The sequence below is a fragment of the Rhinopithecus roxellana genome, chromosome 11 (assembly GCF_007565055.1).
Source record: "Rhinopithecus roxellana isolate Shanxi Qingling chromosome 11, ASM756505v1, whole genome shotgun sequence".
Lineage (NCBI taxonomy): Eukaryota > Metazoa > Chordata > Mammalia > Primates > Cercopithecidae > Rhinopithecus > Rhinopithecus roxellana.
The window spans coordinates 74,641,173-74,660,720 of record NC_044559.1 but is presented as its reverse complement, the minus strand read 5'-3'; the positions used below and the strand labels follow the sequence as shown (position 1 = coordinate 74,660,720).

The 19,548-nt window shown below is 39.7% G+C and overlaps 1 protein-coding gene across 4 annotated transcripts in view; it reads right to left on the bottom strand.

The window, feature by feature from the left end:
* HPSE2 (heparanase 2 (inactive)) overlaps window positions 1-19,548 on the bottom strand; it is a 790,590-nt gene that overhangs the window by 277,993 nt on the left and 493,049 nt on the right. For 2 of the 4 annotated variants that reach the window (XM_010389528.2, XM_010389529.1), the window contains exon 4: window positions 13,860-14,033. The exons of the other annotated variants lie outside the window; for them this stretch is intronic. In XM_010389528.2, the coding sequence (XP_010387830.1) occupies window positions 13,860-14,033 (174 nt within the window). The remainder of the gene's footprint in view (window positions 1-13,859; window positions 14,034-19,548) is intronic. 4 annotated transcript variants of the gene reach the window in all.

Below are 19,548 nucleotides of genomic sequence, written 5' to 3'. Positions count from 1 at the left end.
TTTGGCTGTGTCCCCACCCAAATCTAATCTTGAATTGTAGCTCCCATAATTCCTAAGTGCTGTGGGAGGGATCCAGTGGGAGATAATTGAATCATAGGGGTAGTTCCCTCATACTGTTCTCGTGGTAGTGAATAAGTCTCACAAGATCTGATGATTTTATAAGGGGTTTCCTCTTTGGTGTGGTTTTCCTTCTCTCTTGACTGCTGCCATGTAAGATGTGCCTTTTGCCTTCCACCATGATTGTGAGGCCTCCCCATCCACGTGGAACTGTGAATCCATTAAACCTCTTTTTCTTTATAAATTACCGAGTCTTGGATATATCTCTATCAGCAGCATGAAAAGGGACTAATGCAGTAAATTGGTACTGGGTAGTGGGTCACTGCTGTAAAGATACCTGAAATTGTGGAAGCAACTTTGAAACTGGGTAACAGACAGAGGTTGGAACAGTTTGAAGGGCTCAGAAGAAGACAGCAAAATGTGCCAAAGTTTGGAACTTCCTAGAGACTTGTGGAATGACTTTGACCAAAATGCTGATAATAATATGGACAATGAAATCCAGGCTGAGGACCAGGCACGGTGGCTCATGCCTGTAATCTCAACACTTTGGGAGGCTGAGACAGGTGGATCACTTGAGGTCAGAAGTTCAAAATCAGCCTGGCCAACATAGTGAAACCCTGTCACTACTAAGAATACAAAAATTATTTGGGCATGGTGGCACATACCTGTAATCCCAGGTACTTAGGAGGCTGAGGCAGGAGAATAGCCTTAATCCAGGAGGCAGAGGTTGCAGTGAGCCAAGATCATGCCACTGCACTCCAGCCTGGGTGACAGAGTGAGACACTATCTCAAAAAAACAAAAAAAAAAAAGAAAAGAAAGAAAAAAATCATCCAAGCTGAGACGGTCTCAGATGGAGATGAGAAACTTGTTGAGAATGGTAGTAAAGGTGAACCTTGCTATGTTTTAACAAAGAGGCTGGCAGTATTTTGCCCCTGCCCTACAGATATGTGGAACTTTGAACTTGAGGGGGATGATTTAGGGTATCTGGCAGAAGAAATTTCTCTTTTTTTTTTTGAGATGGAATTTCGCTCTTATTGCCCATGCTAGAGTGCAATAGTACAATGGCACAATCCTGGCTCACTGCAACCTCTGCCTCCCAGGTTCAAGTGATTCTCCTGCCTCAGCTTTCCAAGTAGCTGGGATTACAGGCATGCATCACCATGCCTGGCTAATTGTGTATTTTTAGTAGAGATGGGATTTCACTATGTTGGTCAAGCTGGTCTCAAACTCCTGACCCCAAGTGATCCACCCACCTTGGCGTCCCAAAGTGCTGGAATTACAGGCCTGAGCCACTGCACCCAGCTAAGAAATTTCTAAACAGTAAAGCATTCAAGAGACGACTTGGGTGCTGTTAAAAACATTCAGTCTTAAAAGGGAAACAGAGCCTAAAAGTTTCAAAAATTTGCAGCCTGATTATGTGATAGAAAAGAAAAACCCATTTTCTGAGGAGAAATTCAAGCCTGCTGCAGAAATTTGCATAAGTAACAAGGAGCCAAATGTTAATTGCCAAGACAAGGGGAAGAAGGTCTCCAGGACATGTCAGAGACATAAACAGCAGTACCTCCCACCACTGGCCCAGAGGCCTAGGAGGAAAAAATGGTTTTGTGGGCTGGGCCTAGGGCCTCCCTTCTCTGTGCAGCCTGCGAGCTTGGTACCCTGCATCCCAGTCACTCTAGCCATGGCTAAAAAGGGCAAAGGTACAGCTCAGGCCATGGCTTCAGAAGGTGCAAGCTCCAAGCCTTGGCAACTTCCATGTGGTATTGAGCCTGCAGGTGCATAGAAGTCAAGAACTGAGGTTTGGGAACCTCTGTCTAGATTTCAGAGGATGTATGAAAATGCCTGGATGTCCAGGAAGAAGTTTGCTACAGGGGTGAAGCCCTCATGGAGAACCTCTGCTAGGGCAGTGTGGAAGGGAGATGTGGGGTTGACACCCCCACAAAGAGTCCCCACTGGGGCACTGCCTAGTGGAGCCGTGAGAAGAGGGCCAACATCCTCTAGACCTCAAAAAAGCTCCAGACACTCAATGGCAGCCCATGAAGGCAGCCAGGAGTGGGGCTGTACCCAGCAAAGCCACAGGGACAGAACTGCCCACGACCACGGGAACCCACCTTTTGCATTGGTGTGACCTGGATGTGAGATATGGAGTCAAAGGAGATCATTCTGGAGCTTTATGATTTGACTGTCCTGCTTGATTTCAGACTTGCATGAGGCCATTAGCCTCTTTGTTTTGGCTAATTTCTCCCATTTGGAACAGCTGTATTTATCCAATACTTGTACTACCATTTATCTAGGAGGTAACTAACTTGCTTTTGATTTCACAGGCTAATAGGCAGAAGGGACTTGACTTGTCTCAGATGAGAACTTGGATTGTGTACTTTTGAGTTAATGCTGAAATGAGTTAAGACTTTGGGGTACTGTTGGGAAGGCATGATTGGTTTTTAAATGTGAGGACATGAGTTTGGGAGAAGCCAGGGGTAGAATTATATGGTTTGGCTGTGTCCCCACTCAAATCTCATCTTGAATTGTAGCTCCCATAATTCCCATGTGTTGTGGGAGGGACCTGGTGGGAGATACTTGAATCATGGGGTCAGTTTCCCCCATACTGTTCTCGTGGTAGTGAATAAGTCTCACAAGTTCTGATGATTTTATAAGGGGTTTCCCCTTTTGCTTGTTTTTTTTATTCGATTCTGGCTGCTGCCATGTAATACATGCCTTTCACCTTCTGCCATGATTGTGAGGCCTCCCCAGCCACATGGAACTCTTTTTCTTTATAAATTACCAGTCTTGGGTATGTCTTTATCAGCAGCATGAAAATGGAGTTTATACAGCAGCTGTCCCACAAATGTTTTCTGTAACTATCTAACTGTGACAGTAACCAGAATTTTAGTGAGAGAACATGGTTCTCCACCATGATAATGAACTCCAAGAACCAATGTAATTCAAACTTCACTCACTTCCCTTAATAATCAAAAGACAATTAACTTAAGTGCTTAAAAATGTAAGCTATGAATTTATGAATACATTTGCAAATTAATTTATACTTTTATTCTATATTATTTGTTGGTTTAACAATTTTCCTGATTCAGTTCTTCACATCTTTCAAACTATAAGAGATTCCTCCAGTTCTAGCATATGAGAGTTTAATAGTTTAATGGTTTTAAATTTATCCTACCTTTACCTTTAGATAATAAACTCCTGGAGACTAGGATTTCTTTGTTCTGTATATTCACTCTGTATCATAGTATGTTATGCCAAGCTATAAAGTAGTGGGCAGAGAAGGAATTCAAGGATTCTTTCAACTCCCATTTCACACTTGGCATATTTTGCAGGTGTGGGCCGGGCATGGTGGCTCACACCTATAATCCTAGCACTTTGGGAGGCTGAGGCAGGTGAATCACTTGAGGTCAGGAGTTCGAGACCAGCCTGGCCAACATGGTGAAACCCCATCTCTACTAAAGATACAAAAATTAGCTGGGCATGGTGGTGCACGCCTGTAATCCCATCTACTCAGGATGCGAGGCAGGAGAAATCACCTGAATCCAGGAGATGGAGATTTCAATGGGCTGGGATCGCACCACTGCACTCGAGCCTGGGTGACAGAGCAAAACTCTGTCTCAAAAAAAAAAAAAAAAAAAAAAAAAAAAAAAAAAAAAAAAAAAAAAAAAAAAAAAAAAAAGAATAAAAAAGAAAAAGAAAAAAATAGTACTAGGCATATTTTGCAGGTGTTTCACACATACATAGTTAATGCAAGAATGACTAAACACCATGAGAGTATGTTTCTGGATAAGAGTGTGTGGGGAAAGAATTGAGAAGATGAAGGTTGAAGGAGAGAAGCAGACAGGAAGAGAAAACTGAGAAAAGAAAGCATGTAAAGAGACTATATGGTTTCTTGTTTTTTTCCTTCCTCCTCCTCTTTTCCCCTGCTCTCCTTCCCTAACTATCAAAACTTTATCTTCTGAAAATACAGTTCAATGAAGCTCTTAGCTGTGACCTATCCTCATAAATAATTGACAATATGTGTGAAGACTGTGATTGAATTTTACGTTTGGCTTTCACATGTTATATACACATAAAAATATAGGATCAAAATATATAAATGCACATTTATACATTATACATAAATGAACATAAAAACAATTCCCTGGCAAGATGGCCAAATAGGAATAGCTCCGGTTTGCAGCTCCCAGCAAGACAAACACAGAAGGCAGGTGATTTCTGCATTTCCAACTGAGGTACCCCATTCATCTCATTGGGACTGGTTAGACAGTGGGTGCAGCCCACGGAGGATAAGCAGAAGCAGGGTGGGGCATCACCTCATCCAGGAAGTGCAAGGGGTCAGGGAACTCTCTCCCCTAGCCAAGAGAAGCCATGAGGGACTATGCTGTGATGGACAGTGCTTGCTGGCCCAGATATGACATCTTTCCCATGGTCTTCACAACCCACATACCAGGAGATTCCCTCAGGTGCCTACACCACCAGGGTCCCTGGTTTTAGGCACAAAACTGGGCAGCCATTTGAGCAGACACTGAGCTAGCTGCAGGAGTTTTTTTGTACCCCAGTGGCACCTGTAATCCCAGTGAGACAGAACTGTTTGCTCCCCTGGAAAGGGGGCTGAAGCCAGGGAGCCAAGTGATCTTGCTCAGCAGATCCTGCACCCACAGAGAACAGCAAGCTAAGATTCACTGGCTTGAAATTCTCATTGCCAGCACAGCAGTCTGAAGTCGACCTGGGACGCTTGAGCTTGGTTGGGGGAGGGATTTCCACCATTACTGAGGCTTGAGTAGGTAGTTTTCCCCTCACAGTGTAAAGAAAGCTGCTGGGAAGTTCAGACGGGGTGGAGCCCACAGCAGCGCAGCAAAGCCACTGTAGCCAGACAGCCTCTCTAGATTCCTCCTCTCTGGGCAGGGCATCTTTGAAAGAAAGGCAGCAACCCTAGTCAGGGGCTTTTAGATCAAACTACCATCTCCCTGGGACAGAGCACCTGGGGGTAGGGGCAGCTGTGGGAGCAGCTTCAGCAGACTTAAACGTCCCTGCCTGCCGGCTCTGAAGAGAGCAGTGGATCCCCCAGAACAGCAATCAAGCTCTGCTAAGGGAGACGGCCTCCTCAAGTGGGTCCCTGACCCAAGTGGCTCCTGATGGGGAGGCACCTCCCAGAAGGGGTCGACAGACACCTCATACAGGAGAGCTCTGGTTGGCATGTGGTTGGTGCCCCTCTGGGATGAAGCTTCCAGAAGAAGGAGTAGGCAGCAATCTTTGCTGTTTTGCAGGCTTCTCTGGTGATGCACAGGCAAACAGGGTTTGGAGTGGACCTCCAGCAAACTCCAACAGACCTGGAGCCTGACTGTTAGAAGGAAAACTAACAAACAGAAAGCAATAGCATCAACATCAACAAAAAGGACGACCATGCAAAAGCTCCATCTGAAGGTCACCAACAGCAAAGACCAAAGGTAGATAAATCCAAGAAGATGAGGAAAAACCAGCACAAAAGACTGAAAATTCCAAAAACCAGAATGCCTCTTCTCCTCCAAAGGATCACAACTCCTTGCCAGCAAGGGAACAAAACTGGACAGAGAATGAGTTTGATGAATTGGCAGAAGTAGGCTTCAGAAGGTGGGTAATAAAAAGCTCCTCTGAGCTAAAGGAGTATGTTCTAACCCAATGCATGAAAGCTAAGAACCTTGATGAAAGACTAAAGGAATTGCTAACTAGAATAATCAGTTTAGAGAAGAATATAAATGACTTGATGGAGCTGAAAAACACAGCACAAGAACTTTGTGAAGCATACACAAGTGTCAATAGCTAAATCAATCAAGCGGAAGAAAGAATATCAGAGATTGATTATCAACTAATGAAATAAAGCATGAAGACAAGATTAAGGAAAAAGCATGAAAAGAAACAAACAAAGCCTGCAAGAAATATGGGACTATGTGAACAGACCAAACCTACATTTGATGGTGTACCTGAAAATGATGGGGAGAATGGAATCAAGTTGGAAAACACACTTCAGGATATTATCCAGGAGAACTTCTCCAACATAGCAAGTCAACATTCAAATTCAGGAAATACAGAGACCACCACAAAGATACTCCTCGAGAAGAGCAACCCCAAGCCACATAATCGTTAGATTCACCAAGGTTGAAATGAAGGAAAAAATGTTAAGGGCAGTCAGAGAGAAAGGTTACCCACAAAGGGAAGCTCATCAGACTAACAGCGGATGTCTCTGCAGAAACCCTGCAAGCCAGAAGAGAGTGGGGGCAAACATTCAACATTATTAAAGAAAAAAATTTTCAACCCAGAATTTCATATCCAGCCAATCTAAGCATCGTAAGTGAAGGAGAAATAAAATCCTTTAGAGACAAGAAAACACTGAGGGATTTTGTCACCACCAGGCCTGCCATACAAGAGTCCTGAAGGAAGCATTTAATGTGGAAAGGAAAAACTGGTACCAGCCACTGCAAAAACATACCAAAATGTAAAGACCAATGACACTATGAAGAAACCGCATCAACTAATGGGCAAAACAACCAGATAGCATCATAATGACAGGATCAAATTCACACATAATAATATTAACCTTAAATGTAAATGGGCTAAATGCCCCAATTAAAAGACACAGACTGGCAAATTGGATAGAGTCAAGACCTGTTGGTGTGCTGTATTCAGGAGACCCATCTCAAGTACAAAGACACACATAGGCTCAAAATAAAGGGATGGAGGAATATTTACCAAGCAAATGGAAAGAAAGAAATAAAAAAGCAGGGGTTGCAATCCTAGTCTCTGACAAAACAGAATTTAAACAAACAAAGACAAAGAAGGGCATTACATAATGGTAAAGGGATCAACACAACAAGAAGAGCTAACTATCTTAAATATATATGCACTCAATACAGGAGCACCCAGATTCATAAAGCAAGTTCTTAGAGACCTACAAAGAGACTTAGACTCCCACACAATAATAGTGGGAGACTTTAACACCCCACTGTCAATGCTAGACAGATCAACGAGACAGAAAATTAACAAGGATATTCAGGACTTGAACTCAGCTCTGGACCAAGCAGGCCCAATAGACATCTACAGAACTCTCCACTCCAAATCAACAGAATATATGTTCTTCTCAGCACCACATTGCACTTATTCTAAAATTGACCACACAATTGGAAGCAAAACACTCCTCAGCAAAAGAATGGAAATAATAATTAATAGATGCAGAAAAGTCCTTTGATAAAATTCAACACCCCTTCATGCTAGAAGCATTCAGTAAACTAGGTATTGATGGACCATATCTCAAAATAGCTGTTTATGACAAATCCACAGCCAATATCATACTAATGGGCAAAAACGGAAGCATGCCCTTTGAAAACCAGCACAAGACAAGGATGCCCTCTCTTACCACTCCTATTCAGCACAGTATTCGAATTTCTGGCCAGGGCAATTAGTCAAGAGAAAGAAATAAAGCAAATTCAAATAGGAAGAGAGGAAGTCAAATTATCTCCATATGCAGATGACATGATTGTATATTTAGAAAACCCCATCATCTCAGCCCCAAAACTCCTTAAGCTGATAGGCAACTTCAGCAACGTCTCAGGATACAAAATCAGAGTGCAAAAATCAGAAGTATTCCTATACACCAATAATAGACAAACAGAGAGCCAAATCACAAGTAAATTCCCATTCACAATTGCTACAAAGAGAAAAAAACACCTAGGAATCCAACTTATAAGGGATGTGAAGGACCTCTTCAAGGAGAACTACAAACCATTGCTCAAGAAAATAAGAGAGGACACAACAAATGAAAAACCCTTCCATACTCATGAATAGGAAGAATCAATATTGTGAAAATGGCCATACTGCCCAAAGTAATTTATAGATTCCATGCTATTCCTATCAAGCTACCATTGACTTTCTTCACAGAATTAGAAAAAAGTACTTTAAATTTCATATTTCATATGGAGCCAAAAAAGGGCCTGTATAGTCAGGACAATCCTAAGCAAAAAGAACAAAGCTGGAGGCATGATGCTACCTGATTTCAAACTATACTATGAGGCTACAGTAACCAAAACAGCATGGTACTGGTACCAAAACAGATATATAGACCAATGGAACAGAACAGAGGCCTCAGAAATAACATCACACATCTACACATCTACAAATAACATCACACATCTACACACATCTAACATTACACATCACACATCTACAATTTGTCAGCTTTGATAAACCTGACAAAAACAAGCAATGGAGAAAGGATTCCCTATTTAATAAATGGTGCTGGGAAAACTGGCTAGCCATATGCAGAAAACTGAAACTGGACCCCTTGCTTACACCTTAAACAAAAATGGATTAAAGATTAAACGTAAGACCTAAAACCACAAAATCCCTAGAAGAAAACCTAGGCAATACCATTCAGGACATAGGCATGGGCAAAGACCTCATGACTAAAACACCAAAATCAATTGCAACAAAAGTCAAAATTGACAAATGGGATCTAATTAAACTAATGAGCTTCTGCACAGCAAAAGAAACTATCATCAGAGTGAACAGGCAACCTACAGAATGAGATAAAATTTTGGCAATCTATCCATCTGACAAAGGGCTAATATCCAGAATCTACAAAGAATTTAAACAAATTTACAAGAGAAAAACAAACGACCCTATCAAAAAGTGGGCGAAGGATATGAACAGACACTTTTCAAAAGAAGACATTTATGCAGCCAACAAAGATATGAAAAAACGCTCATCATCAGTGGTCATTAGACAAACGCAAATCAAAACCACAATGAGATACCATCTCATGCCAGTTAGAATTACGATCATTAAAAAGCCAGGAAACAACAGATGCTGGAGAAGATGTGGAGAAACAGGAATGCTTTTACACTGTTGGTGGGAGTGTAAATTAGTTTAACCATTGTGGAAGACAGTGTGGTGATTCCTCAAGGATCTAGAATTAGAAATACCATTTGACCTAGCAATCCCATTACTGGAATCTATACTCAAAGGATTATAAACCATTCTCCTACAAAGACAAACGCACATATATGTTTACTGTAGCACTATTCACAATAGCAAAGACTTGGAACCAATCCAAATGCCCATCAATGATACAGTGGATAAAAAGAATGTGGCACATATACACTATGGAATACTATGCAATCATAAAAAAGAATGAGTTCATGTCCTTTGCAGTGACATGGATGAAGCTGGAAACCATCATTCTCAGCAAACTAATACAGGAAGAGAAAACCAAACACTGCATGTTCTCACTGCATGTTCTCTCTCATGAGTGAGAGGGAATGGGAGGGATATCATTAGGACAAATATCTAGTGTAGATGACAGGTTGATGGGTGCAGTAAACCACCATGGCACGTGTACACCTATGTAAAAAACCTACCCATTCTGGACATGCTAAAAAAAAAAGAAAAGAAAAAAATACATAAATACATCATACATTTATCCACCTAAACACAGACTAAAAGCTTAATAAATATTGAGGTAATATATGAATCAAGCTGTGCTGCCAGAATCATAAGAATCATTATCTCCGACTTTCTAAGGTCAGAAACTTGATTTTACAAAATTACTTAGTACACAAGCTCCAGAGAACTGAGTCATATAACTAAGTATTATAAGAGAATAACGCACGAATGTATATAGGTCAGGTTATGGGTATGAATATATAATACTGATTCAGTAATTAATTATAGTAGCTTTTACTTGCTTATAGAAATGGGCAGAAGTATTTGGGAAGCACGTTTATAGTTCATAATGTAGTTCAGTGTTCATTCAATTAGAGGTATTGCATTATCTTTAGGTAATTTTTGTGATTAAGTATAGCCCTCTAAAGAAAAAACACCGTTTCCCTGAAATGGAGTTGGACTAGAATTTATATACACTTCCAGAGTTTGAGTCCCAGCTTCAAAATTTCTCCAGTTCTTTCTTACTTTAAATTCACCAATGGTTAAAATAAATGTAAAAATCTGTAACATTATGTTAATCAGTTACAGAGTTTACAATTTATGGACATTTCGGGAAATATTTTATATCCAAAGAAAGTAATTGTAAAAAAGTATGGTGTCAAGAAAGTCATTTTTTTTGTTTTGCTTTTGATTTTCTTTTCTTTTCTCTTTTTCTTTGAGACAGGGTCTTACCATGTCACCCAGGCTCGAGTGCAGTGGCATGATCATGGCTCACTGTGGCCTTGACCTCCCAGGCTCAAGTGACCCTGTCTCGCAAGTAGCCAGGATCACAGGTGCATGCTACCATGCCCAGCTAACTTTCTAGTTTTTTGTAGAGATGGAGTCTTGCTATGTTGTGACTGGTGTCAAACTCCCAACCTCAAGCAATCCTCCCGTCTTGGCCTCCCAAAGTGCTGGGATTACAGGTGTGAGCAACCATGCCTGGCTGAAGAAAGTCATTCTTTCATATACTTTAACATTCTAAACTTTCTCATCTTTGCCTCTTGATATTGGGTATATCTTGCTTTTGTGGTCTGTAGCCCACACTATTCACTGCTTTCAAAGAAGAGGAAAAGAAGTAGGTTAGTCACTTAAAGTTTAGCCACTCTAGAAAAAACAATCAAAGAAACTTATCCTTTGTTTTTTTCCAATGCTAGATTTGCTCTAGAGATAAAATACTTGTTAACATGGTGTAGGTATATGGAAAGGTGAGTGATAAGAAGACTGACCTGTTCTATTGTCCCTTCCTGAATGTGAATATAATGATTAAATGATTACCTCTGTCCAAAAAGATAAGGTTACAAAGCAGAAAATGGCTAGAAGATTAGAGAAACATGTCTACCATGAAGATATTTTGAGGGGGAAGAGGCTGAATATACAACACAGAATAGTTTTGAGCAGAATACCGTACATTGGATATCTTAAGAGAGATGATTTTAGTACAAGAAGAACTATCAGTAGTTGTAAAATTAAAGAAACAGCAAAATAAATCTTCAAACTCTAAAATGTATTCTTTAAACTCTAAAATGTAGCCTTAATAAATGATTATTTATTATTTATCATTAATAATCATGTATTATCTATTAATCATGTATATGGTTACATAAAAAATAGAAATGCACTTTAACAGGAAAACACTAACTCTAGACTTTCTGACTAGAGATTCAAAATGACGTTTAGAAACACACATTATTGGATATTTTTCACTTTATTGAATTATTTTGTTCTTTTCCTATCTATATTCCTATTTTCTTATCAATGTCAGTGCGTTTTCTTCTCCTTATAAATAATTCTTTGTTGTTGTTAAGCCTTGAGGAGGTGCTTTAAAAGATGATGATGGGAACCAAATGATGTGTGGCTAAAGTGTCTAAATAACGTTTTTTAAAGTGTAATTAGCTCCCTTTCTGAACCATGTAGCATTGTCTGAAGGAAGGAGGTTGATGGGGAGGGGCAAGTTCTTACTTGTCTGGATAGATGTATATGGAAAGATGTATATATTCTCTCCTCCAACCCACCCCCTCCACAAAATCACTCCAATTATGCCAATTGTAAATTTATTTAGTTTAACAAGCTCCCACACTCAGAGATGCCAAAAACCCTAGAACAATTATTCCCATCAATCACGGGTAGGTAAGTTTTATTTAATCTGGGTGTATCTATTATTAGTTGAGATTTTTTACAAACCAGTTTTATGTAGGCAGCACAACAGTTTTACAAGAAAACCAAACAAAGCCTTTGGACATGTATTCTCCAGTTCAACAAAAGCCCTACCATTCTTTAGTGTCTGATCCTTACCTCTTTTAACCATTATGCCCAATTGGTCTCTCATGGCAGGTGTCATGCCCTGTTTGAAGAATATTTTGCTCTGTTTGGAGAATAAAGCTAAGTTGGGCAGAGCCTGATATTTGAGGAGGGTAAGGTTAGGTGGGTGGTCATGAGTTGACAACGTAAAATACCAAAAAATGTCAAAAAATATAAATAGAAGATGGTATGGAAAGGGATCAGTGAAAGACTTTTCTGACAATGTAATACTTTGGCCTACTCCAAAGCTGATCATATCATTCCTGCTTTTGTTGTCAAATGTATGATACTCAGGCAAGTCTGGAATATGAAAAACCTCAGGCTATCCTAGTTGAGCCTCCTACAGTCATGGTATCCTCAGTTCAACTCAACAGGTCTCCATTTGGTCACTAACTATCCCCAAATTTCCACAGGTAAAGAAGAGAGAAAAGCAGAGAAAGAGGAAAGAAACTGAGAGCTACATTCCAGTTAGTGGCTACGGGTAGGAAAGTTGGACATTTATTCTTTTCTTCCCTTGCCATCTTATTTTGAGAAATCCAAATTCCAGGATGCAATAAATACACATGGGTACACACACACTTACACATATAGTGCTCCAAACAAATATGGGTTAGCTACAGACATATAAGACTGTTAATGAAAATGCTGGAATGAATTTGCATCAGTAATTTTAAGAGAATTCTTGGTTTGTTCAATTCAATTATTTTGTTCTAAAGTATACCAAAAGGTATTTTAATTTGAGAATCACACATCTTCATATCTATACTATCAACAATTTTAACTATAATCCATATTGACTCAATAGGACAGTCATGAAATCTACAGAATAACATATATGTCACAAATAAATATATATCATTGGGAATATAGCATGATTTAGGAAATATTTCTCCAAATTGTGTTCTATGGAGTATTGTTCCATGGAATGAATGATAACTTATGCTACACACACACACACACACACACACACACACACACACACACACACACACACTTTAATGATTAAATAGGACTGGCTACATAATTTGTAGGGCCCCGTGAAAAATGAAAGTATGAGTCCCTTTGTTAAAAAAGCATTAAGAATTTCAAGATGGTGACTGCAGAGAATGAAAGCAATAATGGGTCTCTTCTCTTTTTTCTTTTTCTTTTTTTCTTTTGAGATGGAGTCTTGCTGTTTCCTGGGCTGGAGTATAGTGGCATGATCTCAGCTCACTGCAATCTTTGCCTCCCGGGTTCAAGCGATTCTCCTGCCTCAGCCTCCCAAGGAGCTGGGATTATAGGTGGCTGCCACCATGACTAGCTAATTTTTGTATTTTTAATAGAGACGGGGTTTCACCATGTTGGCCAGGCTGGTCTCAAACTCCTGACCTCGTGATCCACCTACCTAGGCCTCCCAAAGTGCTGGCATTACAGGCCTGAGCCACCACACCCAGCCAAGAATGGGTCTCTTCTAAGCATGGGCCCTATGTGACTGCACAGGCTGCACACCCTTGAAACTAGCCTTGGTGAAATTGTTTAAGAAATGCTGGGTTAAAAAATGTCAAACAGATTTCTTTGCAGCAAGACTTCTTATAGCCTTTTATATACTAATGTGTACTGTGAACCTTCAGGAGGTTCACATACTGTATAAAGGTCCTCAAATATATTTGACCAAAGCTCTTTTGAATTATTATTTTAGCAGGATCATCTTGTAGGACCAATGTTCCACAGAACACACATTGTAAAAGGTAGCTCAGGCTGTGCAAACAGGTTATAAAATCAATTTGTTAGTCATAAATCACTATAAATTTCCCATTTTGCGACATTTTCCCCATATTTGGAATGAGGTAACTAGAGATAATTATAGATGCAAATGGTGTGTATTCACTAAATCTACTGTCCTTCACTATTTGGTCTTTCACCATTTGGATAGTCAACTCAGTGGCCAAACATCACAAATGTTTTCTGGGCCAGGGTACTAGAGATAGTCTGATTGAGACTGTATCACAAGCCAACTTATTTTTCCCCTTTATTTTGTCAATTCAGAGGAAGTAATATCCTTACTTACCATTACCCAGTTCCCAAGAAATGTTGTACTTTTTGCTGGCGCTGTACTTCAACAGACTCAGGGCACTAGAACTGTTCCAGGAGTTATTGGGATTACGACGCAGTGCATTTAGAGCAAATATCAGGTGGAGTCCAGAGCAATCAGCAAAGTTATAAAGTTTGTCTAGAGACCTGGCTGGGAAGAAGCAGAGAAAGGCTTGTAACTTTCAAATCAACATTCCAACAAAAGGAAAATAGTAGCTAATATAAAAAGCCTTTCTATGAGCTTCCCACTAAGAAGGAATAACACAGACAGGCTTCTAAAAGGGACTATTACCTCTTGGTCTGGGTACATTTCAAGGTGACGTTTAGAAAGCAGCAGACAGGGCCAGGCGTGGTGGTTCACACTTGTAATCCCAGCACTTTGGGAGGCCAAGGTGGGTGAATCACCTAAGGTCGGGAGTTCGAGACCAGCCTGACCAACCTGGAGAAACCCCGTCTCTACTAAAAATACAAAATTAGCCGGGTGTGGTGGTGCATGCCTGTAATCCCAGCTATTCAGAAGGCCGAGGCAGGAGAATTGCTTGAACCTGGGAGGTGAAGTTTGCGGTGAGCAGAGATTGCACCATTGCACTCCAGCCTGGGCAACAAGAGCGAAACTCCGTCTCACTCACACAAAAAAAAAAAGAAAAAAAAAAAAGCAGCAGCAGACAGATTTCCAGACAGAGGTTGCAAATTGGCAACCAAATCTAGTCTGTCATATGTTTTATTTAACAAAAAGTTGAATTGTTGACATTTAAAAATGGGAAGATTTCACAAAGTAGCTGAATTTCTTAATTTTTCTTGAAAAGTCAGACAATATGGCACTGCTAGGTCCATATTCCTACAGGACATAGTAGGAATAATAGTCAGGGTACAAGGCCAGGAAGGATGACTGGCTGGTGAGTCTTGGAAAACAGCTCAGCCTAGTATGATTTCCAAAACTTTTCACTCAAGTCCAGATTTCTAATATTTCTGACAATGGAAATACTATGACCACTACTAGAAATATGTTGATTGCCTGGCGCGGTGGCTCATGCCTGTAATCCCAGCATTTTGGAAGGCCGAGATGGGGGGATCATGAGGTCAGGAGATCGAGACCATCCTGGCTAACACGGTGCAACCCCGTCTCTACAAAAAATTAGCCAGGCGTGGTGGCGGGCGCCTGCAGTCCCAGCTACTAGGGAGGCTGAGGCAGGAGAATGGTGTGAACCCGGGAGACAGAGCTTGCAGTGAGCCGAGATCATGCCACTGCACTCCAGCCTGGGCAACAGAGTGAGACTCCATCTCAAAATAAATAAATAAATAAATAAATAAAATAAAATAAAATAAAATAAAATAAAATAAAATAAAGAAATATGTTCATTATCAGGTTGATCCCAGATACCATCAATTCTATCACCATGTGTCTCCTATTTATCCCATTTATCTTCATTTCTATTGCCACCATTCTTTTTCTGGCTGTCATTTACACTTGGATAACTTACTACAATCTCTGTACTTGCCTGTCTACTTCCAGATTCTTCCCATTCAGCCAATTCATCTTCCCCTAGTAACTCTCAGCCAGTTTTACTCAATCCTCAAAACCCTAGTGGATTTTCAAGACCATTTCCTTCCTTAATTCAAGGCTTCTACAACTCACCCATAATTTTCCCCTGAACTTTAGGCCTCCCTATTTCTCTTAATGAGTTCTTTGTTGATGTCAGCCAGTTTATTTGTTAGGGAACTCCTTGCCCCACTGACTTTTGTTCTAATATTCTCCTTATTTGTCATGCTCTTATTCCTTTTTAAAACATATCCATATTTTACTTGTCCTTTTACACAGTGTATCCCAAGGTATGGATAACATGATTTCAGGTAGTAAACAGTTTTAAAAAGCTTCTTAGATTAATAATTACATAGAAGAGTTTACATTAACCTGTATTCATTAAACATAAAGCAGAGTTTCTCAAATAGGGTTCTGTGAAACACTAGGGTTCCACAAGAGGTCACCAGAGGTTCTGCAAGAGATGATGCAGAGTGTCCAAGTTGCCCCATTAGCGATTTTGTTATAGATCTTTTAGTCCTTTAAAAAAGAATCATTATCATTGGGTTGAGTATTTTATCAGTTTTTGAAGCAGGATATGGGAGGACTGCCATGTTCATCTTCTTATGTATACAAGAAAGTGTTTCTTAAGAAGCACCAAGAACAAGGACAGAAATTGTCTCATTTCAGTTGGAAATAAAATGGATGTAAACTTATATCATACTCTACCCAGAATTGAGTAACTGGGCAACAACAACAACAAAAGGAATAAACTTCACATTCAGGAAATACATTTAATTATTATTTTTAGCTCCAAAATAACAATTAAAATCGAAATGCATTTATAGCTTAGTAAAGTGATCATGGAACCAGTATATTATAATTTTATAATTATCTATATGCTATTAGGTAAAAAAATAATTTTTTTCAAAGTCTCATATAAAATTGTGTCATAGGCCTTAATTTTATTCATATTGCTTTGATGTATAGTTTTACTTGCTTTACTATTCAACCTCATTAATACATTTTTATATTCAAAATAATATTAAAGTGAATTCATAACCTTTATTTAAATTAAACCTAATAAACCTACCTTTAGAAAAATTTGATCCCATTGTGGCTTAAACTAGTTACTTAACAAAAACAAATTACGTTTACCTTATAAGATTTTCAAATTTATGAAAAGGAAATAATGAAATTAATTTCAAGAAAGACAGTTAACTACTCTTTTTATATTTTCAATAATAGTTGTCTAAAAAGTCATTTTTAGTTTTAAATAGGACTTGCATTTACCATACCTCAGTAGTATTGATACAACAGAAATCTGTTTTAAGACTTTGAGGCCCACTTGTATAAGATACAATAAAAACCAGTAGGATTTTTTTTGAAAAAGAAAAACTGAAGTTTCTTTTATCTATACCATTAGAATTGGTATCCTTTGTGGAGAGAGGGAAACTATGCAAAAAATAGGTTAAGAAACTGGCCAAACTAAACAGCTTTTAAGGAAAATATAACTCTCTGTTTAACAGAGCATTTGCAATATTGGATAATTATGTATCTACAACTAAATAGTCACTCTAATATACTATGAGCTTTAGATATAATAACTTTTATCCAGAGGTTTCCCTGAGATTTGAGAATTATATTATAGGTTACTAAAAAAATAATTTGAGTACTATAAGATCAACAGAGGTCCATTTTTAAGTCCTCTAATATTCATGTCATGAAAGTTATATTATTTTATCAGAAAAAAACTCAATATTCAATTAAATAACATTTTGCTCATCCATAGTTGCAAGGACATCTTATAATCTATTAAGCATGCAATAAAATTATTTACTTTCATAATTTTTGGTTTCATTTATATACTAAAATCCAAATCAAATGTTTGCATCAAAATGTAATATGGATGACTGATGTTCCTTTTGGATAGATTGATCCCATTTAAGTAGTCTTTTCTAAAACTAATTATTTCCATATAATGAGTATTTACTGTATATGTTTCATATGTATTAGAAACACAAACACACATCAAACACAAAAGCATATCACACCTGTGATTTCATGGATTTGATGGTTTAAGGCAAGGAAAAATGTATTTACGAAAAAAATGTGTCAACATAAAGAGCAGTATGGGAGAAACAGTATGGATAGTTTGTTCACATAGCAAAAATTGGGAACTAGAATGCTAAAAGTTTGGGAAATACTTCTTTAAGAATAAGTTTAAGTCCTGCCTCTTCCATGATGCCATTCCTGAACACACCAACCTCCTGAAAGTGATTTCAACTTTCTCTAAACTCAAGAGCTATACCATTTTTTGGCATCTCACTCCTCTGTGACATGGTATTATCTTGGGATTTGCTTCTCGATTTATTCACTTCTCCAGAGTGAATGACTTGTTTTCCCAGTTAATCTGTGAAGTTTCTTAAGTCTGGTACCGTATCTTATATCCTTCATAGCATCTAACACACAGCAATTTTCTGCCTTAATATTATACCAAAGAGTTCTCAAGGCCCAAATCCTTTTTGTTGCATAAAAGTGGTCTAGAAGAAGTAGAAAGGGACAAAAGAGACATTTGTCTAAAATAATTATTGCTAGGCTGGGCGCAGTGGCTCACACCTGTAATCCCAGCACTTTGGGAGGCTGAGGTAGGTGGATCACCTGAGGTCAGGAATTCAAGAGCAGCCTGACCAATATGGTGAAACCTGTCTCTATTAATAACACAAAAAAATTAATTGGGCGTGGTGGCACACGCCTGTAATCCCAGCTACTCTACTCAGGAGGCTGAGGCAGGAGAATCGCTTGAATGTGGGAGGTGGAGGTTGCAGTGAGCCAAGATCTCGTCATTGCACTCCAGCCTGAGTAACAAGAATGAAAATAAGTCTCAAAAAGAATAATTATTGCTAATCTATGAAACATGTTCTATGGTTTATTAGAAAAGTAGTCATATTTGAATATAGAGAATTTAGTAGATACTCAACACATGTAATCTCCCTTAGAACATTTGCTCAGGTTCCATCAAAGCAAGTAGATACCCAAAGATGACTTTCTACTCCCTCTACCGGAGGGGGCCAATGCCTCTATGTTTTCTAGTCAGGGTGCATTAACATTTCACCAGCATATAATTCTATGAAGCATTGGGTAGTAGGCAGTTGAAGATGAGGAGCTGGGACTTGAGAAAGATGTAAAAGTATATAGGCTTGGGTGTCACTCATTGCTGACAGTTGATGCTGTGAAAGTTCTTCAGATTCCTGAAGGGCAAGGTGGCTGAAGAGAAAACCTTAAGAAAAGTCCACATATAAGGGTCATGGAGAACAACAGTAACAACAACAAACAGAGAAGAAGAAGAACCCAGATATGCCGTCTTAAGGAACCCAAGAGAAGAGAGTTGAAGGAAGTGCTGTTTCATAACCGTAGGTGTTCATGACAAACTGAGGAGGAAAAGGACTGAGAAAAAAAAAAAAAAAAAAGCCAGTAGATTAATCAAACAGTGAGGTTAGAAATTAGATTTTGGGGGGGGCGGAGCAAGATGGCCGAATAGGAACAGCTCCAGTCTCCAACTCCCAGAGCAAACGACACAGAAGACCGGTGATTTCTGCATTTTCAACTGAGGTACTGGGGTCATCTCACTAGGGAGTGCCGGACAATCGGTGCTGGTCAGCTGCTGCAGCCTGACCAGCGAGAGCTGAAGCAGGGCGAGGCATCGCCTCACCTGGAAGCGCAAGGGGGAAGGGGATCCGTTTTCCTAGCCAGGGGAACTGAGACACACAACACCTGGAAAATCGGGTAACTCCCACCCCAATACTGCGCTGTAAGCATACAGGCACACCAGGAGAATATATCCCAATCCTGGCCGGGAGGGTCCCACGCCCACGAAGCCTCCCTCACTGCTAACACAGCAGTCTGCCGCGATCTATCCGCAAGGCAGCCGCGAGGCTGGGGGAGGGGCGCCCGCCATTGCTGAGGCTTAAGTAGGTAAACAAAGCCCCTGGGAAGCTCCAACTGGGTGGAGCTCACAGCAGCTCAAGGAAGCCTGCCTGTCTCTGTAGTCTCCACCTCTGGGGACAGCGCACAGCTGAAGACCAACAGGGGAAGTAGCGGGAGCCGGTGCAGACGCGAACGACTCTGTCTGACAGCTTTGGGGAGA